The 27,477-nt window shown below is 42.9% G+C and overlaps 1 protein-coding gene across 2 annotated transcripts in view; it reads right to left on the reverse strand.

Moving 5' to 3' along the window:
- Positions 1-27,477, reverse strand: part of CRMP1 (collapsin response mediator protein 1) — a 50,633-nt gene that overhangs the window by 2,913 nt on the left and 20,243 nt on the right. For both annotated transcript variants that reach the window (XM_049794667.1, XM_049794676.1), the window contains exons 3-12: positions 24,857-25,041; positions 23,152-23,316; positions 18,013-18,074; positions 16,281-16,361; positions 12,908-12,976; positions 10,804-10,924; positions 9,548-9,704; positions 4,874-5,015; positions 3,081-3,251; positions 1,665-1,844 (exon numbers count right to left, since the gene is read on the reverse strand). In XM_049794667.1, the coding sequence (XP_049650624.1) occupies positions 1,665-1,844; positions 3,081-3,251; positions 4,874-5,015; positions 9,548-9,704; positions 10,804-10,924; positions 12,908-12,976; positions 16,281-16,361; positions 18,013-18,074; positions 23,152-23,316; positions 24,857-25,041 (1,333 nt within the window). The remainder of the gene's footprint in view (positions 1-1,664; positions 1,845-3,080; positions 3,252-4,873; positions 5,016-9,547; positions 9,705-10,803; positions 10,925-12,907; positions 12,977-16,280; positions 16,362-18,012; positions 18,075-23,151; positions 23,317-24,856; positions 25,042-27,477) is intronic.

The raw sequence follows: 27,477 nt of genomic DNA on the forward strand, positions 1-27,477 counted from the left end.
TTCCCCAACAGGTTAACAGTGAAATTAAAATACCGTAGAGGAAGGGCACTATTCACAGGGGTTCGATCCAGCTCTTACAGAAATCAATGCATTTTCCTTGCTTTTAGTGACAGGGACATCATGCTCACAAGAGCCACCATCTCGCAAGCTGAGCCAAAACTAATGCCCAGAAGAGAGCAGCTGCCAATCACAACAACGAATCCATCTTCCAGGGAACCACAAAGGCAGGAATTGATACCACCATCCCTGCTCCAGGGATAAATTTATACTGCTATCCTGTGCCAGTTACAGCTTTGCAGGCCCTTGTTTGACATGTTTCTTCTAGACCGCTTTGTCGTGCACTGATATATTCATATGGTGGCTGATACCACGGGGTCTTTCTAAATATTTCCAATCGATAAAATTCAATAGTGGGAAAAGAAACACAGACATGAACCTGCTGTCCCTTCTCCTCAGTAGGCAGCAGAGGGAGCTGCAAGAGCAAAAATATCAGTCTCTTTCTTCGTCCTTTTGCAGACCTTTCCTAAGTATCAAAGGTCTTTCCCAAAATCCAGGCCTGCTTGCAAGACACAGGTTACTTAGCCCAGTTACTTTTGTGCCAACTCTTGGTATAAGACACCACTCTCTGATACGTCTTGTCTTCAGCATTTAAATGACATTGTCACTAATTTCTATATAAATCCCATTGCTAAACCCTTGAGAGGTGAGTGTGAAGAGAAGGCCCGTGTCATCTAAGTGGATAATGTAAAAAAAAAGTGCAATACTGATTGGTATTTTGCAAAACTTTTGCAGGTGCATTTGATTTTTACAGTGCCTTTTCTTATTAGAAGTGCAGGCCTTTTGTATCCCACAGCTTGACAGAATTTGTATAACAAATGATGAAAGATAAAAACTATCAACCTGCTTGTAGACTTGATTTCATCTGCCGTCCTCACAGGCTATGATATATGCTTGGTTGAAGAAAATATGAGCTTTAGCCAATTTGTCTTGTTACCTGTCCTCACACAGTGACTTTCTTGCTCAGTGGCAAGAAGCAATTTCCAAATAACCCCAAACTAGTGCCAAACCAATTGGTTTTCAACAGAGGAGCACTGATATAATTCAAAACCAGAAGTGACCCAGTCTTAATCTTGGTCATTTCCCAAGCTTTATATTAAACACAAGAGAAAAGTTTTCTGAGCTGTGAATGCTGCTAATACTCAGATCAGCAAATGCACCAACAGTTCAGAGACGCCAAATATAATGATCTGGCTTACATGGTTTTCTTCTCTGCAGTGTGGCAGTTCAGTATGCAAAGCTCAAATTTCAAATTCTGTTTTTCTTCTGGCTAACCCTCCTCCCAAAGAAGCTTTATCTTTTTCCTGAATTATAACTAAAAGTAAATTCTACCACTATTCCACCTCCCTTCAAAAGCCTGCACAGCTGGACATAAGGCAATTATGCCCACCTGGCAATTATATGCTTTACCCACTGAAGCTCATGGCGCTAATTAAGTTACATCAGTTCTCACTTGCAGAGGAACCAGTTTTGTGGCTGTTTTTTGAACAAGTAATATATAGTCCGTCTGATATGGACTCATTAGCACAATAATAATAAAAACCATGTGCTATCGTGGTTCCAAAAAGGTATGGCTAGAAAGAAGAATAAATAATATCTGACATTACCTTATTCCTGATTTTGATGCGCTGGTAAAGATATTCAGGGAAAGGTTTGCGAGGGATGAAGCGGCCCATTCCCTTATTTACGTGCAGATTTCCATCTTCAAACACAATCTTCCCTTGGCTTATGACCACGAGTGGGGCACCATGGCATTCCATTCCTTCAAAGATGTTGTACTCAACGGCCTGAGGATCAACCAACATATTCACTTCAAGTTCAGCACAAGATCTCTTTCACTTAGTAACTTACGATCTGTATTTGTAGTCATAGTTTTAGACAACTGCCATTAGGAGGTGTATAAAATTGTTTTGTCTGAAGGAAAGGCGATGCATTTTGATACGAAATGATTTTAAAGAATCTCTCTGATCCGAGTTTCCTTGATGAGACTTTTCCTTTCCATTTCTCACTTTTCATCAAGGCTTTCTTTCATTTGTTTTTGAGGACTTTCCATATTTATCCAGAGCCTCTAGAAGTACAATAGCCTTAATAAGAAGGAAAATTGTGACTCAGCTGCCGGATACCCAGAGGACATAGTCCCAACATGGATGTGCTGTGACTATGTAAGGGAATTTCAAAGGGGCCAGCACACATGTTTCTGTCTGAAAAAGCCCAGAAAGGACCAGGAAAGCCTGAATCTAAATGGGAATGCCTGTCAAAGGGCAGGTGATTATTACTTTCTTGAAAACACAGACAGATCCCAAGACAGAGAAATAGAAACTGAATCACCTAAGCTTACTTTCTAAAGTTTCTAAAGGTTTTTTGCCTTTTTAATATAAACCCCGTTACTGGATTTCCAGTAAAACTTTGGGAAGAATTCCCCAATATAAAAGACTAAAGCACTGAACAATAAGAAAATAACTCTGAGATAGACAACACATAAGATAAAACCTGCTACAATCAAAATCAAAGCAACTGTGAGTCAATGGTACTCTGCACTAAGGGCAGAGAAGCATGCGGCAAAGCTTTGGAATTAAATAGAAAATCCCAGCCATGAAGCTGATCAGAGCTGTATTATCAAAATATTTAACCATCTCTCATAGTTTAGAATATTGTTCTAATATGTGCAATTTATAATATCAGGTGCTTTTCAGGTAAGCAAAAACAAGTGAGCTGGTTTTAAATTTATCATCACAGCTCTACTAATGACAGCTGCAGAGCTGCTGATTCAAACCTACTTACACATCTGCCACAGGCATGCAAAAAGTAGTGCAATGGTATATGCAGAGAGAGAAGAAATCCCTCCTGATCTCAGTGCTTCCAATGCAAGATTTCAATACTTTCATCTCCTGAAACATTTACTCATTTCAGAACAGGAGTAGGCAGTTACCCCACTCCTCTATATCCTTTGCATTTACTGTTCACATGAATTAGCTCAACAGTTGAAAAGCAACAGTGACATTTCTTTTTTCTTATCTCCTTACCGATTTATGACTTTTAGCTGTTATAGTCTTCACCTTATCAGGGTCCCAAATAACAACATCAGCATCCGACCCTACAGCAATCCGGCCTTTTCTTGGATACAGATTAAAGATTTTGGCAGCATTGGTGCTGGTGACAGCTACAAACTGGCTCTCATCCATCTTGCCTGTGGCCTAAAAACAACGTGATTTGAGCAAAACACACTTATAAAATGGGGATTTACTGTTCAGAGTACTGAACGGTCAGGGAGATATTGGAAAGCATGTAGTTCACTGTTGCATGAAACATTTTACCAAGCAGGACTTCATAGAAGGCACATTACTTGAGAGTTTCAAATAAATTAATGTATTACTCCTGGTATCCCAAAGAACAGCCCATAAAACCTTAATGCAGATGATACTATCAAGTTACTCAGTTATCTACAGTCCCTTTCTCTACACACTGATGCCTAAGTGTGTTTTGTTGCTAGTCCTAGTAATTTCCATTTAAATGTTTTCATGATTTTAAAACAGAGAATCTTATACAGGTATTATGAGATTAAACAAAAGATCAAGATTCAGGCTCTTTTAGAAATATTTCTTGCAACTTAAGTCCGTTCTACTATTAGTATTACCAAACCTATACATCTAAGTAATACAACCCCAATTATAAAGTCCTTGCCTGGAGAAATGTCACCACCAATTGAACTTTTTATACAGTCAGTGATGGCTTAATAGGAGCCGTACACAACAGCTATTTGATTTCTCAGTAGAGTATTTTGGGGTCTTCCCTGGCAATAAGCAAGAACAATATTCCAAGGAAGAACAGTGCCAAACTTTTTAGTATTAAATAAACACTTATTTCCTGCTTGGTAACACTTGAGATTTGCAAAATCTAAGCTACTCAGTGGTGCAGGACTGAACGTTACCACCTGTAAATCCCATGTTGCAGCCCTTGCTGCAGCTCCTTCCCTTTGTGGGAGTAACAAAAGAGAAATATTACTGGCTGGCTGCACTTTGCTTGCTTCCCTGCTTTCCTCCTATATGGCAGGTATCTGAAGCTTCTTCTGTGCTTGGAATGTCAACAGCGGTCCCTGAAGAAAGTGGTTATTAAACACAGTCTGGGAGAAGTGCTCATGAGAGCATTGTAAAGACTACCACTTCCCAGTTTGCAATATGCATTCGAGCACAATGCAATGTAAGGTAATGAGTGTGTGTGTGAGTGTGTGTGCATGGGTGTGTATGTGAAGGCGGACAATGGAGGGAGAATATCGTTATATATTAGGATCCATGGAACCATCAAAAAATTGCTAACTTATACCAGCAACCCACCACAAAACATGCCAGTATGAATTACATGCAGCGTTCTCCTTCAAAGCATTTTATCGTCTAGCCTCAGGCTCAGCTGCCATCCATTTGTCATTTCTCAAAAATGACGAGACGCTTTCCAAATTCAAACAATCCATTCATCACATTTATATGGGGTCCACTTCAAAATCATTAAACTGCTCCAGATCCTACATCTCTGAGAAGCATCCACTCCGACACAACCAGAAAATTGAGCTCTGGAGTCTGTGAAGCCTCAGGTCTAATAAAACACAATGGTGTTGCAGTGTCAAAAGTGAAACACAGCCCTGAGTTTATAGAAATGGAGAAGGTTTTTGAAATAAACAAGTGACCTCGTAGTAGACCTCTCTCAGGGAGTTCTCAGAAATATATTAGAAAGTCACTTAAGTACTGGCCAAGAGTCTCTTGGCTTTCATTATTCAGCCAACGCTCAATTTCTTTTTAGTCCATAAAAGTAAGTAATTACTTACTACAGCCTTGTCCCAGACAACAGTCATTCTTTCCTCAATTCCGTTGACCCCTTCAGGAATCATAGTGAAGTTGTCCTTTCCAATGGCTTTCTGGGCAGTGCTATACGGGCAATGGCCACTTCCCGTCACCTGCAGGTCCCCGCTGTGGAGGCAACGCAGAGAAGCTTTGGACCAGCCATCACCAAGGTTACCTTCGTCTCAGACTAGCTGGTGAATGGACCTTTCAAGCCTACGCACCAGAGGCGTAGGCTGTAAATCATGTCAGCAGCCTTTACATGTTGGCTACAGATCACTGGAGAGTGACAATGTAATTGGAGATCTCCGCTTTCCCCCAGGAGCACCCTGAACTCCCAGATTACAGCCCCCTCGGGTTTCAGGCTGCTTATCGACAGAGATCAGGCACAAGCCCACTACCGGGGACAAAGGATTGCTCTAGGATTAAGGAAATGATCGGAAGTTTGTATGAGAAGTCTGCCACTCTTGAGATAAGTTAATTCACAACCATGTTGAAAAATAACGGCAGATTTTACAATGCAAAGTCATGAGCATCGAGCTTGTTTCCTTGCATTTCTCCCCTCCACATATATTTTTCTTGCAATACTTCCACAAGTATTTCCTGCCTGAACTTTCAAAACAGAACCATGAAAATAAAAAAAGGAAGGAAAGTTTTTGATCAGGTAGTCTTCTAATTAAACAAAGAAAGGCATAGGGCAAGTCAAACATGTACTCTGCGTTTATCTAACTTAAAGGTCTTACACAGAAAAAAGGCATGGAGTAAAATACAAAAATAGCTACCAAATAATAATGCTTTTCTTTGAGAAGTTGTTTTTTCAGCCTAGAGAAAATTTTTTTTGCGGAGGGCAGAACTGGATCACAGCTGCTCTCAGGAATAAGGAGGAAGAACATAACCAATATGCAGAATCTTGCAAAAACAGAAAGATAAAAAAGAAGATAGGTTCTTCAATATCCACAGGAAACAGGTGATATTTTTAGGTCTTGATGAAGCTTACAGGAGTCAAGCATTTTAAAACACACTATGATTTCTCTTCTGTCACTCCAGAAGGACGATGTCCCCAAGAGCCTGTCATCCTTTTCTTTAACTGATTATGTAAGTTCCAGCTCTGAAACATCTGAATTATTCTCATCCACAAATTTAGATTCCAGCAAGCTAACAAATAGCCAAGTACAGAGGAGAAAAGTGTCACACATCAGTAATTCTAATGTAATTTTCTGGGCTGCCAGCCCTGATGATTGCTGACAGCCAGAGAAGAACTTTTGGCATCTCTTCTGCTTCTTCACCATGCTCACATCCATCCATCCATTTTTTAGCTGAAGCCAAACCCACGTATTTAATAGTGAAAAGGCAGCTATGTTTTAGCTATTCCTGATTATTAATGACTGCCTGCTGTTACTCCATAGGATTAAACCATCAGTTAAACATTCATTTATTCTAACACAACAATAAAGTCAGAAGATTGCAACGCCATTTCTTCCTTTTTGTTGCTCTTCTGTCAGCTAAGCTTCTTGTGGCTTACCCCCTTCTCTCTTTTCTGCACTCCAATGAATACAACCGTGAAAACATGAATGCCACAGCCAGGCCCTGTATCACTGCCCACTCCCCCTGAGGTTATGCTGTGTTTCTTACACCATGCTATTAATTCCTGCACCTGAAAGATAAAAAGGAGCTGCTTTCTCTGAACTCCCACTTTCCCTCTCCTCTGACATCTAATGACATGCACAGCACTTCCCAGTCTAATCCGAAGAAGGTTTCTGAGGCTGAAGCATGTCACTTGAGAGCTGCCCAACACCTCCTGGTTAACCACACGGGCGCTCCTACAGTCTAGACGTACTCTACTGTCAAATGGGGGATGAGCATCAGATCAACTAAAAAACTGAGAAACAAGAAGGGATCACCACGGGAAATATCTCCAAAAGAGGGACTGGTGAGAATTAACAGTGGTCACGTGTGTATCTTTAAATGCCACATCAATACCTCGTCATCTTATTCTTCGCCGTAAACAAGGCTTCCATGGCAGGTTACACCTTCCATGAAGCACCAAGATCTCACATCTCTAGTTCAGAAGAGATGGCAGATCACGGCGGCAATAATGCAGCAGTACACCACGGAAGGTGAAGGCTACCTCAGGTGCATGGCCCACAGGTGAAACAAGGACCAAATCTCATGAGGCAAATCCAATGTGGAAACCCCATGAGACACGCTGGATTTTTACGCATTCAGCTTTTCAGTGAAAAATCAACACTTTCTGTGGAATAGAGCACAAGCTGTATGCTGCATGCTTGCAGAGGAAGAATGTTGTAAGGATTTTTTAATGAATGTAAAATATTGGTCTCCTAGTGAACAGTGCAATAGAAAAGTGAAATACTGTCTTTACCATCATCCTTGCATAAAATTCCCCACAAATGCATAGCAGACTGATAAAATATACAGTTCTTTTTTTAGTTTCAAAGTATAGATTTAAAGCATTAAAACTGAAAGCAGGCTAAGCTGCTGTCATTTAAGATCTAGGACTTTAAGCCACTAGGAAAAAAAAGCCGTTTTTGCATGCGTGGAGGATAATGAAAACTTCTGTGCCCCCTCAGTTTGTCTTTCTGATGTTAGTGTTAAAAAAAGTCATTATTTGGATTCCAGTTCTAAAAATTCTCTTGCTATTTTGGCTAATCTGTTTTGACCCACATACTATTATTTTGGGACTCTCTTCTAGAAGACATACAGCCGTGTCTGATAGAGTAAAGAGCCAAAGATTTTGTTACACATTTACATGTGCTAAGAGCCTTACCCTCACACAATGAGCTTCACTCTTTACAGTGCTGATAGAAACGGATCAGACCAGAAAAATCATTTTTCTTCCTTGTCCTTATTTTAAGGAACAGAAAGCTCAATTATGGAAAATCATTTCTGCCATAAGACTGTCACAACAGAACGAATTCCTGCATATTCTTACCAGAACTGCATGTAACTCAGAGCTCCACTGTGCATTCATTAACAGCGCTGCCCATGCAGCATCATTAGGGCAGCTGAGTTAAAACCTGAGTTTGGTGGACTGCACAGCCTGACCCAGCGTGTGCGAGGAGAGATGGGTGCATACTGCAGCAGTGGCATTGATTGACAGCAGCTTCCCATCACCCGTACGTGCCCATCCCCCTAAAGGGCAGCTCTGCCCAAGCCTGAATTACGCACGCGGGGGCCTTGTATTACCAGGCACGCTGGCACTGCCGGCCGCACAGCCCGCCAGCTAGTCATGTGGAAAACTAACCTCAGGGGGGAAATGTTTCCTGAAGACCAATGGGTCACTTGTAGCGTTCAAATTCCACTGCTCTGTCTAGAGCACTGGAAACCCTAGAAAGGGGAGGCGGCAGGTGAGATCAGTGCCACCACATGGCATTAAATAGCATTTTGAATGGTAAGTTGAGTTCCTCACTCCAGCACTAGCAATCTGTCCCGGTGGGACTTCAGCTGTGAATTTCCGTACCATTTCAAAGCAGATGGTCTTTTACTTAAGCTGAAGAAGACCCACAGTTGGCTACAGGCAGGAAATACTTTCAGGCATGAGTTTACGGTCTGGGCTGCTGGCAAGGCATTGCTGATGTCCTCTTTTCTATATGAGGAAGACACTTCTCCCTCTGCTGTCCACATTCCTTTCATCTCTCTAGGGATAACCCTCTCCCTGCCAACCTGAAGACAGTCAGCCCATACCCCTATCCTGTCAAGTGACGGTCTCCAGTCACTAGCCTGTCTACACCTAAGTCCCTACAAAGTCTCCTTTGTAATCCACTCTGGCCTCTTTCTCCTGCCTGACAAACCTTCTCTAGATAGGTAGATCTCTAGATCTCTTCTCTAGATACCACTTATCTTTGCTGGCTTCCAGCTTGAGGACCCTGGAACCTATAAAGACACAAGGCAACCTAAAAGTAAAAACAATGCTGCAAGAACTGAAAACAAGTAAACTTGCATGATTTTGGTCCTTCCCAGATGAAGACATACCAAGTCAGAAGTTTGCAATACACAGGAGCTAAAACCACTGAATTCTGTTACAAACACTTTAAAGTTAGTTTAGGACAGCCTAATTATCAAAAGTGCTTACAGTCCTGCACCAGCTTTGGCAAAAATTGAACCAGGCAAGTTTTCTCCATTCCAGAGATCTCTGCATTCAGGGAGAACGCTGATTTCAGGAGCTGTGCTTGCCAGATATGACCAGGGGCTTAAATTGAGTCTATTCTCACAGATGGGGACCTATCCACCAGGCTGTTGCTTAACGCTGGACGGTAAGGATGCCATCCGATCATATATTAGCAATTTGGCTGGACAAAACAGAGAACTAGGGAGAAAACCAGTTTGAAGTCCTGGGCTAAAGACAATCTAGCTGTACGACTAAGAATCACTTGAAAAGCAGAAAGAAAAAGAATTAATTCCTGAATAACTAGCAGTTACCTCTCTAACATGCTAACCAGGAGCTAGAAAGTCCATGTCTGCTCACCTGACCGACTGCCTAAACACAGGGATATATCAGCATCCCTAGTTTTCCATGCTCCCTTCTCTCCTGTTTTCAGGTATGAGACTGGTCTACACGAAACTGAGCGGATCGCTAGATGCTTCATCCCATGCGGCTCTTGCACTTGCCTGACCATCATCCTGCAAAAAAACGAAGGTCTTACCATGCTAAGAGCGAATTTAAGTGATCTGGAGTGGTAGGATCAGGGCTCAGAGGTGGCGAGGTCACAAAAGCTGCAGCCTTGGCCCAGTTTTTGCTCCAGTAATGTGTCCCATCTGTCCCCAAGCTGGCAGTGATCGGCTCTCCAAAAACAAGGGGACCTTGGGGAAAGCAAAGATATACAGGAACTGATTACAATCCACTCTCTCCTCAGCACATTATACTGCTTACAGCGTGCAGCCATGTATAATTTACGCATTGCTACAAGGCCAGTGTAGCTCCCAGAAAATTAAGCAGCCCTGGCTTTGTCTGTATGATAAAAAATTAATCAGGAGGCTCTCTGAGCTACACATGCTTTTGATCAGCATATTTACAAAGCTCCCTTTCTAATCCAGAAGGAGATGGTTCAGATCTGGTTTTAATTTGTACTGGTTTAATCACAGCCATGTTCTCTACGTTGCTCTGCTTCAGAGTGTGTTTAGGTGGAGGATGGGCTCCAGCAGACAAATGCCTTTTTACTACTCCCAGGTTGGGCACAGCACCAGCAGATAGCAGCATATGGTCCTCACTCAGCACCATACTCCAAGTCTCCAAGAATACAAATATCAAGACGCTATTTTGCTCTTTGGCTTTTCCATATTGCTCACGCACTTTGTAGCACCAACCAGGAGAACAGTCCTGACTCACAAACGCAGCTTCGAAAGCAGCTGCCTCCAGGCTCACAAGTCCCTTTTGGGTGCTTTGTAACCTGGATCCCTCCACAGCCTCAGCAAGCACTGTCGACCCGCAGATGTTCCCCGGATGCATCTGATGGCGTCAGCCTCCAGCAGCAAGCCCAGGAGCGAGCTCCAGGCATCTCCAACAGTAGGTTCACTGCCCAAACTGCTCCTGAGAGGGTAATAGCCTGAAAAACCCCCAAAAGGCACAGAGGATGTGCTAGGCCCTGATAGGAAGATAATATCTCCCTCCCACGAACAGAGATACTGCAGTCTAAGGGAAAAGTAAAAGGGAAGACAGGATAAAGAAGGGTTACAACACAATCTTCAAGGGGACAGTTTGTGGGGAGAGTTTCTCAACTGAAAAATGTAGAAGGATTTCCCTTCATCTTTCTCAGCTATAAATATTTAGGGTCTGCGATGGTTATTCTCCGATAACCTCTCCCTATATCTTGTGATTTGGGTCAAGATGTACAGGTTTTTCTACTGAGCTTCTATTCAACCAAGAAAAAACAAGTTTGGGGGAGAAAAGGAAGTCTCTTACCTTTCTTTCTGGCCAGGGCAATGATATCAGCCGCACTCTTGCTCATCACCTTGGTGATGTACACTGGGCAGTTTATTCGACTGGCAATGGTGATGGCACGGAAAACTGCTTCTGCTTCAAGCTGAGGAAAACAAGGAGGAAAAAGTTAACTGCAAAAGCAGACTGAAGAGAAAATGAACTGGAGGACTGACCCATGTTTCTCACTGTTTAGCAACAACTCTTCAGGGGTTGGTTCTGCTTTTTCCATAGAGAGAGATGCAGTGCTGGGAAAGAGGGCACTAACCCAACCTGAGACACTTTGTGTTAGGAGTAACCACAGCCAGGCTGTACTTGCTAATGGGGTGCAGCTGCCCCAGCACAAATACAGCTCCCTGGCTCCTTGCACCCCAGGAAAGGTCACATCCAAGCAGCTGATGGGGCTTCTCCTTACCTCCCTCCCAGCTTTCTGCTTCAGACTTCCACCCTGCAGTCGGAAGGAGAATGAAGCAAGGGAACATTGACCGAGGTCAGAGACAACCTCTGAGCTCTCCCTAGCAGCTTACCCTATGCAATCTGTACATAAGGATAAGATGACAATGAATGTAAAGTATTCTCAAACAGCAACTTCAGCACTATGGACTGAATTTAGCCCGTAATCCATAAAAGCCTTTGAAGCATCGCCCAGAAGTCCCCTCTGTCAGCAAGCATAAAGGCAATCTCCTCCGAGGGAACCATCTGGGACGTAGGCACACAAAGCAGTCATCTTCAAACAGAGAAGCAGTGTTTCCCAGCGGCTCTGGAGACTCCTTTCTCCACTCATGAGTTTTATACCTCCTTCCCCGAGGGACTCACAGTATTGGCATTTTAATACCTAAAACTCTGTTGTGACTGAAAATACTGACTCGACAGTACAGAAATTTCTCTCCAAGAATTGTGCTAGAAAAGTTGAGCAACTTAGCCCTTCCAAAACCACATGGCTTAATTCAGACTGTCACTTCAGGTTGTCCTAGGACTTTATCACAACACGTGCTCTGGAAGCCCCAAACACACCCACAGAAGACCAGGGAAGGAGGCAGGACCTCCATACCTCAGCCCTGGGGCTGAGGTGGTCAGACGCATGGTCAGAAAAATGCAAAATTCCTTTCTGGAAACTGCAAATGCAGATTTTCCTTAGGTCCTTGTTCTCATTAAAAGGAAACAACTCCCATTCTTTTAGAATTATTAAGGTGGAAAATGAAAAAGTACATGAACAGTTCAATAGAAGAATGCAACCAATTAAGCTCATTCTTTTTGCCTTGGGGAGAGGTTATATAAAGAGCTGCAAACCACAATAATCTCTTCAAATTTAACCTCAAATCCCCAGGACCTTGTCTCTTTAGTCTTCAAGGAAAGCAGTCACTTCCCACTACCGCCCTCCATCATCCCATTAACAGTCTGAACTGTGTACATTAAGGGACATCCACATGTCTCCACCTTTTCCTTCTCATTAAAGAAACCCTTTCCAGATGCCTGAGATGATCCATGCCAGAGCCTGGTTTTTATTATAAGAGAGTTGCATAAAATGAGCTGCCTTGCAGCATCTTTCCATTCTCACATATTTGCATTTCTACAGCCTGCATTTCTACTACATAGATTATTTGTAGGTGTATGCATATGCATGGTATATATGTACACATGCATCTTATAGGATGCTTTCAGCCAAAGCATTTTAATGAATGCAGTTACTCCAAAGCCTATCCCACAAGCTGCACTGATTTTTACCCTGATAAGCTCACTTTTTTGTCATCACAAATCAAATCACAAGGGTCATACTCAAAAAATACATGCATGACCATGCCTTGGGCAGCAGGAGCTCTGACTCCTGAGTGTACAAGGACACGCTCATCCCCAGACCGAGGGAACGCACATGCTGCACTAGCAAAAGGGCATTTCAGGCAAACAAAGAAGCTGAAGGGGACCTGGACTTTTCAAGGCTTTGAATAATACTGGAAGAGGCAGTGGGAGAAGCAGACTGTTGCCTTCCCCCCCACACCCATCTATCATCTGCCCATACAGAAGCCAAGCTCCAATACTACATGCTCCACAAAATATTTCCATGAACGACAAAATGAGTGAAGTCTCTCACCTCCTCGGGTCTGCTCAGGGCATGTCCCTCAGGTCCAGTGATTCCCATCTCCAGGATACGCTTTTGTTCCTGCAACATTAAGAGATAAATGCTGACAACTGCTCCAGGATGAGACGCTTGCACCAGGCCTCCCACGGCGGATTAATAGCCATATTGTCTGACTGCCCCTTTTTTCTCTGTGTAAATGCAGCTGCATAAGCCTGCTGCCGGGGAAGGAGGACTGAAAACACTGGCTCTAAACTGGCCTCATGCCACCCTGGTGTCTGCTCCATGCAGCCAGCACGGTTTCGGGGGAAGATTTGTCTCTGCAGTGCCTTGAGCCATTGGGCTGCACCATCGGAAATCTCCTCTTACCTCCAAGAAGTCTTATTTGGCACCAAGACACCAACCAGGGAACAGGCTTCAATCAACGTATTAAATAGCAATTACAGATATTTCCAGCCTGAGATTCTTTCTTTACTCGCACAAGTTCCTCTCCGGCTGCAATCCATGAAGCACTGCTACCTTCCTTAAAATTTTAGCATTGCTGACACTCCATCAAATAAAGTCTTGCCTTTGTCATCCAGTTTTCTGTAACGCATTTTTCCTACAGAGTGAATCACTATATATTTCCACGAAAACAAAACAGTGCCCTCTGGTTGTGAGGGCACTGTGTCCACACCAAAAAGCCCACTTTAGGACTAATGGGGGTTTGTCAGAAAAAATCTGTGCTATCCAGCTTCACAGCAGTGAGATAAATTTTTAAAATAGAGAAAAAGCTTCACCTATCTTTTAATTTAAGGTCAAGCAGTGGCATTGGAATAAATTTCCATTTTTTGCAGAAAATGGTGGTCAACGACTTCTGATCTGAGGTTGGTCCAGGAGAGCAGAAGTGGGACCAGAGCTGTTGGTGTGCCTCTGACCCTGGCCTGCCCTGCTCACAGGTCTCTAATGAGCCGAGTTCAACAAATGTAATGACTCTGTGACACAGACAAATGTCCCCTAGAGACCAGGATGAAGTTCCCAAGCATACTTTACTGTGTCATCTAATAAATATTTGATCCCAGGTCCCCGAGGGTGAAAAGTTCATACATTACCAGCATACTGCAGCAAAACCTGAGCAAGTTAATATTCACATATACTTTTGCCTTTGTTGTAATCAATCAAGGCTGAAGAGCCATTAATAGGAATGTATTAATCTGACGGTGTAATTAAGAATATTTTGGTTAGAAAATCATAATATTTCATAGGTATTCTTAAAAATAGCTGTTCTAAGTCATTAATGCAATAGCTCTGAACAGTGTCAGTTAAAGACTTCAGATAATTAAAATACAACAAAAGATAAAGTTACAAACATAAAAAATCCCTCCACCAAGATGGCAAAGAGTGGCTACACAAAGTAGGATAGATTTGCATCTTGAAGTCATAAAATACAATAAAATTACCCACTGTAAGAGGATTTGATAGTGCTAATAAGATAGAATATTTGTTTGATAAGATCAGATTTGTATTTTCACAGAGGATAGTCCTGAAAAACCTCCCTGCAGGCAGCTTTCTTTTCACTATCCAATTAATCCTTCTAAGTAAAAGCATAGGGAAAGACTGATTTTATGAGACATGGCAATGGTGAAGAAATATGTTTGATGTATAACATAATTCACGTTTCTTTACTACTTCCTCTTTTCCTCTGTTCTGTATGTTCATATTCCACGGCTGTATATTAAAGCTGATCAAAGAAAAATGTAACTGAAACAGATTTCTATCGGAAATGCAATTCCACAAGTGCGCCTTGATTTTAATGGGGAACATATCAAAACGTCATGGGTGCCATTTGATTTGTTTCATTTTGCATTCATACAGTAATATTGACTTACTATGTTTCTCCTTATTCATTTTCATTCTACTGGATATTTTAGGTTGTATTAAAACTATAAATTATACATTTTGGTAGTTTTAAATGATGCTAAACTTCATGGGAAATCAGCTTTTTTTTCCCCCCCCTTGAATCCAGGTAAGGGTTTTCACCTGGGTTCAGTGGGGAGAGCATACAACTGCGCTGTGTGTGCCTGTTGACTCCTCACTAGGAACTTTTGAGCCCAGTGGTTAACTTCAGCCAAACTTGAAGGGAAAAGGGAAAGAAGGCTCTCAAAGGGGGTAGATTCTTACCAGGCAGGTAAAGGACAGAATCCCACATGAGGGAAAAAACAAAATAAACCCATGTGGGCGAGAGCCCTTACACACTGCCCAGCCACTCAAACATTCACTTGAGGTTCTCCCTTAACCATGAGACAAGGTGGCTTCCCTAGTCCAGCTCTCAAAGACAACTTGTTTTTAGCCATCGTAATTTCCCTGTCAGCTCTGCTGCCTAGTCCTTAGCGGATAAGCCAGCAGATAAAGAGCTCAGCAGATAAATCAGTCCGCTCACTCGGAGCCTCGCGGACCTCAGAGGAGCTCTATGCACGTACAAGGGATCAAAGGAGGGAGGCGTCTCTGCAACAGCCTGTCGGGGGGTCGACTGCACCCATCGCGCAGCCTTGAAAGATTCATCTGCCACAGACGTAGAGAGTCATAACAACACCCACCCAAACCCACCCATTCCGTGTTATAGGGGAATCCTGGCCTCTGAAAGACCAGCGGAAGGTTTACTATCGCCTGCTGTCCTTGGGATACCTCTTTCGATGTGCTGTGGCACAGATCAGAGCTCCGGCACGCGCCAGTGTGAGGACAGTACCTGCGCAGGGGACCTGACCTCCACAGACCGCACTGGGCATCCGGGACATTTTCATGGAACACAGCGAATTTGAGCCCAGTTTCCTGGTTCTGAGAGGCATCTTCAAAGAGCATGACTTACACTTTCATGCACATTTTTTAAATGTTTAGAAGATCACAGTGGTTTCTTATTCTCAAGCTTTACTTATAAGAATATTCTCAAAAATAAATAAGTCTGAGAGCTTTACCACCCACTCCAAACTCACTATGCTGCTCATGCTGATAGCTGCAGCAAGAGGCATTACCATAAAGCTTCCCAGCTCCACGTTTTGTCCCCAAAATCTGTGAGCAAGGCTTTACACTGTTCTGCTTCGCTCGTCTCTGCTGGATTCAGAAGAGATCTTCTTGCTTCCTTCTGCCCCCCTCATCCATCCAGTCCTCATCTGCTGCCAAGGCGAGGACCTGTCTGGTAGCTGCTCTACCTCACGGATGCTCTGCCACGGCATGCAAAAGGGCCTCCATCCTCTCATGCCAGGCTTTATACCAGCAGTGTGTAGGGCATCAGGCTCAATTAAGGCACCTACCGGGTAGTTCCTTCCTTCCTACCCACACTCTGACTGGAGGGTTTTACTTCTCCTCTCTTGTGTCTACTCACAAAACCAAGCAAAAATGACAGTTCACTCACCTGAGCTATCAAGTCTCCATTTTCAGCATGGACCAGGATAACAGCCCCAAGACTTTTTAGAAAGGTAAAGGCTTCATAAAGCTGCAGATAGGACAAAGAAGGAAACACTGCTGAGTAAGGAAAACACATTACTTAACACTCAGACCTCTCTGCTCACCTCAGGTTTGCACCTTCTGTACTGGAAATTGTCTAGGTGAATAGCAAAAGATCTCCCTTTTCCACCGTCTGCTTTCTACACAGAGCCTGAGCTTCACTGCTTGGTGTTGACTTACCCACCAGTCAGCCCCAGGACAAGCTTCTGCCCTTCTGCACCAAGACAGGGTCAAAATTCTCAAGCGGGGTTGCATCTCCCTCGGACATAGTGCCTCCCCCAGCCCCTTGTACTGCAGGGCTACCTCTTCACACCCTTCCACACAGGCCTAAGTTTAGTGAGCTGTCTCTTTTCCATAGTTTTAGCAAATGTAAAATGGAATTATTCCCATGGACTACGGACACTTTTAATACAGCTAGAACACCTCTTTCCTGAAGTGCAAGCATTTTGCACCATCTTCTTAGAGCAGATAGTGTCAAGCTCTCACCAACTTCTTTAATTCTGCAATTAAAAGTTGCAATACTTTCTCTAGAGCATCCTTTTTTTTCTCCTTGCTTTCTAAGATTCAAAACCCACCCATACAGAAAGGAAGTAGATCCTATTGCTTTCACTGAGAATTTCTGAGCACAGATCTACTGAAATTCAGTTCCCTTTCCAAAAGTTATTCAGCTGATGTGTTCCCTGTTTAAACCAGACTTCAGTAATGTGGGAGCCCAGTTTTCAAACACAGATCAAATACTGAAGACATGGTTTCTTCCGTGTCCACTTTTGCACTAGGGCGCCTCAGCTAGCATTGAATGGGTTGGAATACACAGCTTGCATCATGCGCATTTAAACAAGGTAATAGGCATTAGTCTAGCCACACATTAAACTTTTTGATGTATTTCTCTTGGCAATTCCAACAGGGAGTTGAATTTAACAGGCACTGCCTCTCAGAGAATATTTATATATTACTATGTCTAAAATTCCAATTAAAACCACATGTATTGGAGGTGTAACAACAGTTATTTAAGAGACCGAGAGCTATAGCTCTGGGAATAAGTAAGAAAGAAACATTTTCTCAACTGAATAAGCAATCATTATTATTACTAACAGATGCCATTGTCCATTTACAATGACCTGATACTTATGAATGGGAAAGCTGAAGAGTCTGGAATCTGTAATGAGCTCTGGACAAACAAGCTCATTGTTATCTCCAGCCCTAATGAGAAAAGGCCACGTCTCCTAAAGAGCAACTTCATTTAGCTGTTTGCAGCAAACGAAAAACTCTTGAAACCTCAAAACTGCCACTGCCTCGAGTGCTTCATCTTTTCTTCCCTCTCTGACCTAGAGTTCTTGAAAGGTAACAGCAAAATAAAGTGAGGGCAAAATCCTGAGCAGTGCCGAGTGGTTGCAATGTTGGGATACACCAGAAAATCTTTGCAGAAAGTGAATGCCACATAATTGAAGGAACACATGCAGATGTTCAACACTGCTCGGCACTGACCCTCTGGAGAGAACTCCCCCAATGCACGTTTCCCCCAGTGCCACTCAGGTCAGTGGGAACGTTTCTCTGGGATTCAACCTTAGCAACTCCTCAAGTGTTGGGAGATCATAGAAGAGAGAACAGATCACAGCAGTGAAAAGCATTCAGAGCAATACCTGGCTGTCGGACATTTGGTAGAGATCTTTGTAGGCCATGTAGACTTGAAAAGAGTTCACACCTGTTCCAAGACAAAATTCAAAGGTGTTACCATGTAAGTGGATTCTTAAATAGTATTTTACTGAGAACTTCAGGAAAACAAGTCATAGAATATGTCTGGACTAGGCTTTTCACCAGTGATTGGCAGAAATAAAGCATGGCCCCACAGCTGTGTTACAACAGGACTAGAAGCCTCTAGAATTCTCTGGGGGAATTTGTTGGACTCTGTGGCTTGGCTGTGTTCAGCCCTGGAGCAACCCAGCCACCACCGCAAACGAGATTGCTTGTAACCAAACCACAGACAAGCAATGATGGCTAAAACAAGCATGTAAAGTTTGTGAAGTTTAAAAAAAACTTGTGTACGTTTCTGTGAATCGCTGGTTTTCTTTTTAGCTTTCTTTAGCTAATCAGGAAAACATTTCAGCTTGACCTGAAGCTGTGCTTTTTAATAGATAAATTTCTAGTTAAGTTTCCCCAAAGTGCTGACAAGCTCTAGGAACTGCGTATTTGAATTTGCATACAGACTTGCTTTTTTCTTGACCCTACTGCCCAAAGCGCCCAGCTTAGCTGATGGCAGACACTGGGAAGGAGTGGAAGCAAAGCCTGAACCCAATTACAAGGGCAGCTCGCCATACCTCTTCTTCCACCTTCCAAAGATGGAAGGATTTATGTTGGCAGTCATACAAAACCATGAGAGATGACAGCTCCAATATTAGAAATCAGTAAGAAAACCTAGTGTTGAGTGTCGGTTGCCAAGACCCAACTGTATTCAAACCCCTACAAGTTTTGCTACTGGTTTCAAAGATTTTATTATTTACACAGCTTCATATTCTAATGGAATGGGAATTCCAAACATCTTCTTTTCATATTTTCTGCACATATGAATTCGTATTAGTTTACAAATTTGCGTTACTCTTTAGTCTACTGACAATATCCCAAGTTTGGTACAGGGACTGATCTCAGAGTTTTCTGGCTTAAAAGAAAAGTAAATTCTAAGCTATCTAAGCTGCATATGCTGCATTTCAAAATAGCTGTCATGAAAACTGTGCCTCCTGGGGTGAAAGAACAAGAAAGAGATCTGTTCATGTTATTCTTGTTGGCTATACCGAATGAATAAGGGTTTCTGATGAAGATATAACTCCTTCATGAGACTGGAAAGCGCAGATATATCCTCAGGCAGAGGATATGGCTGTTCACACTCACACAGAGAATTTGTTTATTCACAATTACAAGACTCAAATACCCCGGGACACATGCAGGATAAAACCTTGAAATGACTCCTGGTATTATGTCTTTCTGCTAAGTCCAGGCAGCTCAGGGGGCGATACGAGGCAGGAGCCGGCCCCTCCTTGCTGACTTACACGCTGAGCAAATCCAGCGTGGACCACGGAGCCCCATCAGCCCGCGAGCCCATCCTTTCTTGCTCTTTTACTATTTCTCAGTTTCCTAGAAAACATGCATGGGCTTTACCAACTGTAATCCCTCAGCCTATTCCTCATTACACAGTTTCAAAGTACTTAGTACGTCCCTGCTTTAAAACGTTAAGCTTGACTACGCCTTTCCTTGGGCCAATGCTTCCAGTCTCATGCCTGCAGCATCATCTCCCCTCTGCCTGATCAGAGCTGCCCACCCTGCCTTGGAGAAAAGCTCTGTTTCTCTTCACACACACACCCCCCAGTGTCTCAGATGCCAGCTGCACCTGGGAGCCACCTTTCTGCATGGGTGACCATGCGCACATGAAGCAATGAGAGATGTGTCAAGGCTGGTCCAAGCCATGCCAACTAGCCTCAGTGATGGCACGTGACTGAATCCCCTTGTAGACATCTCTCTGTAAGCAAAATGCTCTCCCTATTGCTCTCCCTTACCCACTGGGATCTAGCCAAAGGTAATTCATTTAACCACAAACCTGCAGGAGGTAAGGCAGCTTTCTCTGGGTACTGTGGTTGGAAGACACACCTTGACCCAGGTGACATAAATTCTCTTCCTTTTTTCTTTTATTGCCTTTGTATCTTCTTAGGCCCTTTTCTGACATTCTAAAATGACTATGAGTTTTGCTCCCGCTCAGATTAATGTTCTCTCTGAAGTCAATGAGAGTAGAAGGGATCCCAGCAAGGATCCTGCCGTGGCATCTTGAGCCCTGTCCCTTACCGACAGCTCCCACAGCGCAGAAGCAGAGTTCTCCCATACAAATGCACATCTGTGCCGTCGGCTACCACAGCAGATACGCAAGAAGTGAAAGGGCATCTCCTGGGCTGCCTTTACAGCTAACAGGAGAGACTGTTTGAACCATCCTGCTTTGCAAAGAAGAGTACCTTTACAAGATACCAAGATAAAATAATGCCAATTTACATATACAGATATCCAAGATTAGACTTTTTGCCTAATGCCGTGGTCTGGTGTCTTGATCTACTCATTAGAAATATGTGGCTTTTCAAAAGACCTGGTCCGTGGTCTATCGACCTTAATGCTTAACATTTGTTACGTACTATGTTCTTCTTAATGTCCTGCTTGCTCTCGCAGCAGGAGTACCCAACAGGATCCTCTCCAAACTTCAGACAGTGCTGCAGCTTTTTTTGAACAGTGACAAAGTGCAGTAGTTAAAGGAACAAGCGAGGCGTCTGCCAACACATTTCAGGCTGTTGTTCCTTTGCATATACCGGAGAAGCCCAGTCCCAAATTAGCTGCTGAAACGCTACAAGCCTGAGCCTTTATAACCGACATTTGGTTCTACAAGATCTCCAGGCCCTTCCAAAGCCTATGCCTCCTTAAATTAGCTTTGATTTAAAACTGATTAATTATTCAATTATACCTCATGACAAGGCACCTCAACAGCAGCTCTGTGAGCTCCCCTGTTATTCCTGCCGAGATTGTGTTAGGCACGCACAGCACTGAAACGCGATTAGCTGAGCCCCGTTACTCAGCTAACTCACCCACCAGACGATCGGCCGAGAACAAATTCAAGCCAGATTTCCAGCTGATGAAAACCAGTGTCACCCCACTGACATCAAGTCTATTTGCACCAGCGGGCTCAAATGTTTCCAGTTATCAGCAGATATTACCCATTAATTTGAAAGCCCTTGCCACGCTGAAATATTTCCCCTTGTGCTTGTGCTTTCATACTCGCCCTTACCTTGTGTCTGCTAACACATGAGAGTAATTCACACTCACTGCCTGAGACGTAGTCCAGCATCGGTGAGAACACAGGTGACCTCCTAATGCTATCACCACCAAAGAGGCCACCGAGGGCCCCACCACACATCCCGGTTCAGGAACCGATGAACAGATTCCTGCTTCCCCTGAAGACTGAAAGGCAAGTCAGATTTATATTGAAAACTCACATTTCAATAGCTGGAGAAAACTATTAACCTAACTGTCTGCACGAGGCTTTTAATGTAAGCCCTCAGGCAAATTGGGAGTGCTGAGCCATCTGTGATCCGGGAGCTCTGGAAAATAGTATCTAACCTTCGGAACAAGGCACAGCATACTTGTCTGAGAGTACAGTCAGCTAACGCACAGCAGCATACCCACGTTAACGCTGACAGCAGGGAAACACCACAGATTTGGCACCATCAGTGTTGACAGATGTCATCACCTTGTAAAAATCACCTAGATTATAAAGACCTATGTAAGATCAGCTACAGTTTCTCTAAATTATGTGTAATCTTGGTGACTGAAAGGTTTTGTTGCCTAAAATCTGGCTACACAGCACATGTACTGCTAGCATGCTGTGATACAGAATAAATTCCCGTAGGTGACTGCACCTCCATAGCATTTCAGCGAACAACCGCTCACTCAAAAATAGTATTTTGCTTTGGTTTTCTACTTTGATAGTACATTTTTCTATACAGAGAATCTTTCAAATCTAAGTCATCACTAGCACTACACCTTACAAAGGATGCTGCGTACACATATCACTTAGACTTCCCAACACAAGGGTCATCCTGATTTACCCATGGTAACTAAACCATTTCAGAAAATATTTCCTAATTAATATCCATACATTTTCAAGAAAAGTATCTTGTGAAAAATATCTGAAAAAATATGTTTCTAGAAAGAAAATCCACGCTGTTAGGCAGAATTTTAAGGAACTAGATCTAAACTAGGATTTTCTGAAGGCTGGATTCAATTGCCCACTTGCCCTCCATATATGAGACTGCCACGCTGAGCTGGCGTGTATGGAAAAGGATTTATGAGAGGTTTTATCTGCGCTATTCTGGAGTCCAGGCAGGGTAACCTACAGCATCTCACATGATAGTCGACCTGTTAATTGAACTGAATCAAGCCCATAAGTGTCTTAAATAGATTCCTAAGTAAGTGACCTGGTTTTTCTAAGTCCTGAAACAAAGCATCTTCTAGTAACTTCAGGGAAAGCCACTGGAGACCAATCACTTGAGAAAATCAGGACATTTTTTCAATATTATGTACCTAACTTTAACATCTCTTTTTTCAAATAACTTGAACCTATTTTAAAAATACAGGCATGTTTTATAAAAAAAATCTAGGCTATGCAAGTAAATTATCCTAAGCCATTGCTGAGAAATAAGATCTAGCCTGCGATGGCGATTTCTCAGACACACGTGCCGTTCATATTTGGGCTTAATTTGAGGCAGCTAAATGGGCACATTCCAGTCTAGTTAAAATCTGAACCACTACCTTTAAATGTCTCATTCTCCCCATTCATGAAATAGAGGATCGAAGGTGACTGGGCTGATTACCCTAAATGCTGATTCTGAGTTTTACCTTAAAATAAAACCTGACCATGCAATGTCTGAGCCTATTTCCACATGTACAAGCAAGCATAAAGTGATACATTTGTACCTGACAACATACACATCTTAATTTTCCTTGCTTATATTGGGATAAACCTACTCCCTCCATTGCCCTTGCTGCTGACTAGCACTAGTGCACAAAGTTTTAGGTCCATTTTACACAGCAGCAAGTGAATGCAAAAGTCCAAAGTAGTGCAGAACCTTGGGCAGCACAACCAGCACCTGTGCATTTCTGTTCTGGATGATGCAGTCATTAAAATACTTCAAAATTTCACCTCCGTATGATATTTCAACAAAACCAAAGAATGCTACTAATTTTCACTCACTAACCTTTGTCTTGCACCAGTATTTCCAGCTCTTCTCGAATCCCATCATACCAGCTAGTGATGTCCACATGGAGAGAGTAATCACAACAGGATTTGGTGTCAGCTGCCTCATGCCACTTCTCAAAGGAGGTCAGTAAACTCGATCCAGGTTCTGGAAACACGTGGTCAACTGAAAAAGAGATTCAGTGTCTGTTATTCAGCCGGCACACTGTTCAGATTTCTTCAGTGCCTGTGAGTAAGTAGCCTTCCAGCATCTCGGCCAAAACAGCAGCCTTGGAGGCAGTTTGTGTGCAGACCGTAACTCTGGGATGTCAGCCAGGTCCTGCTGTCTCAGGTATAGCAGACTTTGTGTCTGGCAACCTGCTTGGTGCAGCATCAACAGACACACAGTGAGAGATCCAAACATCTCAAAGTTTAGGGAACATTTGGTTTTCCCTTTACTGTTTTGTAAGAGACCACAAGTTCTCGACTCACCTGTATTTATTGTCTGATGTGACCATTTCTACGTATTTCATAGTAAGCGTTATTATTAACCAGTGCCTCATAGTCACTGAATTGGCCTACTCTGCCTTACCAATACATCAATGGAGATGTCGAATGCTTTCTCAGCAGCCAGAATTGGGAATACAGCCAAAGGTCTGAACAGAGATGATGTAGAGCACAAACACTCAGCTACACTATATGGCAGATCAAGCGCGCTCCGACTATGCATCTTCACTGTCTCAAGGCTTTCTGCATCTGATGATGACACAATGTTTACTGACATAAAATAAAGGCATGACTACTTCTGCGTACATACTTATCTTTGCAGGGCTAGGTCAAAAGTAAGTATGGAAACAAAGCAAGATGGGCTTACCAGTGGCAGTTGCAAACCTAACGCTGCACAGGAAGCCTCAACTGAAGAGCATACACTGAAAAAAATTACTAACAAAAGTAATGAACAGCAGTGTATTTTGTGCTTATTGCCAGAGATCCTTTCAGCTGACACTTGCTGCTGAACATAGGTAACAGGTAACATCACTCAGCAAAAAAACCCACATTCCAATTCAGCAGGAGTAAAACCCCACTGGGCAGCTCCTCTGCCCAAGGAAGTTAAGATAATTTATGTCATACGAACAACTGCCTCACAAAGTCTAACGAAGGGCCAAGCCACTGCTAGTAGGAAAGAGCTAAATCTTGTCCTGCCACCTGGTAGACAGAAGAAGGGTCTTTAACAACTAGAAACACTTCTCCCTTCCACCAAGAGAGATTTTCCTCCAGGATATCTCTGGTAAGGACTTCCTCGATTCCTAGTGCCAAATCCAAGTTCATAAATAAGCATCTTGTTACTCCCAAAGCCCCTGAAATGTCACTAGGTGGGAACAGCAGATCTTTGTCAGATTTTTCTGTGCCATATATTTGCAGCACTAATTACATTGCTTTTCAAAAATCCCAAGAGTAGGTATATTATCCCTCAGTGCTTGTTCTGTATTTCAGAGGGAAAGCCAAGAGACAATTTCCCATGCCGCTATTTCTTTCTGAGGGTAGGTTCATTTTCAGGCCAGTCCTGGGTGACAATGATGAATGGATCTCCAACAGAGTGCCCAGAAATTTGAAGATTCATTGCAGAAGATCTCAGAAAATTGGTATGGAGCCTCCTGTAGCTATCCCCACCTATGGTACATGAGCTTCAGCCTGGGATGGGAAGAGTTAGTATTCCTAGTACTCACTGATCATGGTGGTGCCCCCTGCTAGTGCTGCTTTTGTGCCTTGATAGAAGTCATCGACAGCAGTCATTCCTTGGTAGGGCTTTTGTAGGTAAGTGTTGACATCTATTCCCCCAGGAATAACCATGCGCCCGTTAGCCTCTATGGTCTTGACTCCTCCAGGAACAATCAGATTCTCTCCTATTTGCCTAGGCAGCAAGGAAAGCCAATATTATTTTACTTAAACAAAGAAGCACAGGGGACAAAACAGGGGACAGAAGCTATCTGAGGCACATAGAGGAAAGGAACGTAGGGGTCATACAGAAAGAACTGGGACCCCAAAGGGAAGGCGAGGCTCAAGCACCTGCTCTGCACAGCACTGGCAGAACAAAGCATCGGCGAGCCTGCACAGCTGGGCCACGTGCTTGGGTTGCTTTGCCTTGCTCTAGTGGCCAATAAAGAAGCCTTAACGCACCAGCATTAAAAACTGATTATTTTTTTTAATAGGATTCAGGGTGAGACTTCAGTGTCCTATCTTTAAACAATTACAAATCTCTGGAGTTAATGCTCTCTTGGGGACTCTGGGTTTGTATATTAAGTTCTTCAATGAAAACAGAAAAACATAGATCAAATATGACAGCAAGCTGGAATTGTAAATAAATGGCAGAAGCACAAAGCACATCAGAAAGGAGTTATAATTACTCTGCAACTAAGCAATGCAAATTTATCCTTAAAAGAAATCTAAATATGCTGAGACCCAAACACCTCTAATCCAACATGTCACATATTCTTCATACCCCTCTTACAGTTAAAACTTAGTGAAACATTCTGCATAACTGTGTATAAAAAATGTTAATTAACTGTTGCCATCTTTTCCCCTTCAGTTCTTCAAAAAGAGATATTTTTTTTCACTATTGAAGATACTAATCTGTCCCCCATGCTGATATCAAATAACCTCCAGATACCTACAATCAAAATACTTTTCTTGTTCGTGGACACAACTATAAGTAAATTAACCTTTAACTTTTAAAGCCACATTACATTTTTATTGTCTATTTTGCATGGTGCCAAACAGGAAAAGGTATGCGTCTGCGTGGAAGCCATGTCTCTGCGTTGTTACACCACAATATATTTGGGCTTAGAGATATCTATAAGGTCTTTAAGTTCGCTTAGTTTATCTCCTATTACAGACACACAGTCCTTGTCTTAATTTCCTTTTGTCTGGGATAAAATAACATTTATCCACAGCTAAACAAATACCCCAGACATCTGAGCTGCTGAATCTGTTGCTCCTATATTAAAATGCAACTCCCACCTACGGAGCAAAACACAGCAACTGATTAGCAGCCAATCGCAACAAGCTAGAACAGAAAATGAATATAACCGTTAATTAAAACCAGTGAAAAAAACAGGGATAATTATTCACATTGGAAGTGGGCCAAACTGCCAGAGTTAATAAATAGCCCCAAGAGGTCAAGAATTTGTTTCATATGCTATGCAAAAATGTCACCTCCAGCAGCTTGGCTCCCCCGGTGCTCCGGGTTTTGGCCAGAGGGAAGCACAGCCATTCGGTTAGCAAACTCCCCGCCAGCATCCCGAGCTGGGGTCTCAGCTGCTCAGCACTGAACAAACCCAAAAGGGCTTACTTGGGAGAGCTGATAATATCACGGCTTCAAGCCGTACAACTCCATGTCTGGCATCTAATATTCATCTACACGTATAGCACCGGGAGCATGTCATAACCTGTTTACAGCTGTGAGAAGTGCTAATGATACCATGACAAACAGGGAATTGATACATCTGCCAAAGCCAGCAGCAGCCCAGCACATCCGATTGCGCAGACAAGTTGCAAGAAGCTCTTCTGCTGTTAAAATCTGACTCGCAAAGGCGTACCACAAGGCACTCCAACCCAAGAGCAGATCGAACGCTTGTATACAGTTAGGTAGCCCCACGTATAATAATGGTGTTGCACTAATTTTTGTTAGTTGAATCCAATCCCAAGATTTGAATCAGAACAATCCTAAACCTTTGTACAGCGTTTCTGTGGCTAAAAAACTGAGCTGGGGAAAAAAATTTTACTATGACCAATCTCCTCTAAATATCTCTAAGGTGGAATTGCACTCCAAAGACTACCACACCTTCTGAAAATAATATTAAAGAAAACTTACACAAAAATATAAAAGCAATTCATTTTTATTTTCTTCCACAATCAGTATCTACCAGTTCCCTATTCAAGAAGACCCATACCCTAATGAAGTGAAAGAGTCCTAATTATGTACTGAACTTTTTTGATAACTCACTGATCATTATTTGCAGTGTACTGTTGAGTAACAGCTTATTTGGCAACGGCTGAAGTCGTCCCTGCTGAAGTGACGTGGGACCAAATGGCCTTTGTGGATGCTGCTGCGCTATTACCTGTCAGGAGCCTGCCTCGTCTCTTGCCCTGGCATCAAGATTAAGGCTGGGAGAAGGCTGATCTTCACCGGCATTCAAGGTTATTTTTATTCTGACTGACTAGAACACGGAGTAAGAGATAATGTGACAGGATTCCTGAATTGCTCACTCATTAATGCTAGGTGTATGTTAATAAGAATGGGGTTCAGTTACCCGTGGGTGAAAAAACACAATAGCGCAGATAACTGTAT

The sequence above is a fragment of the Accipiter gentilis genome, chromosome 3, assembly GCF_929443795.1.
Source record: "Accipiter gentilis chromosome 3, bAccGen1.1, whole genome shotgun sequence".
Lineage (NCBI taxonomy): Eukaryota > Metazoa > Chordata > Aves > Accipitriformes > Accipitridae > Astur > Astur gentilis.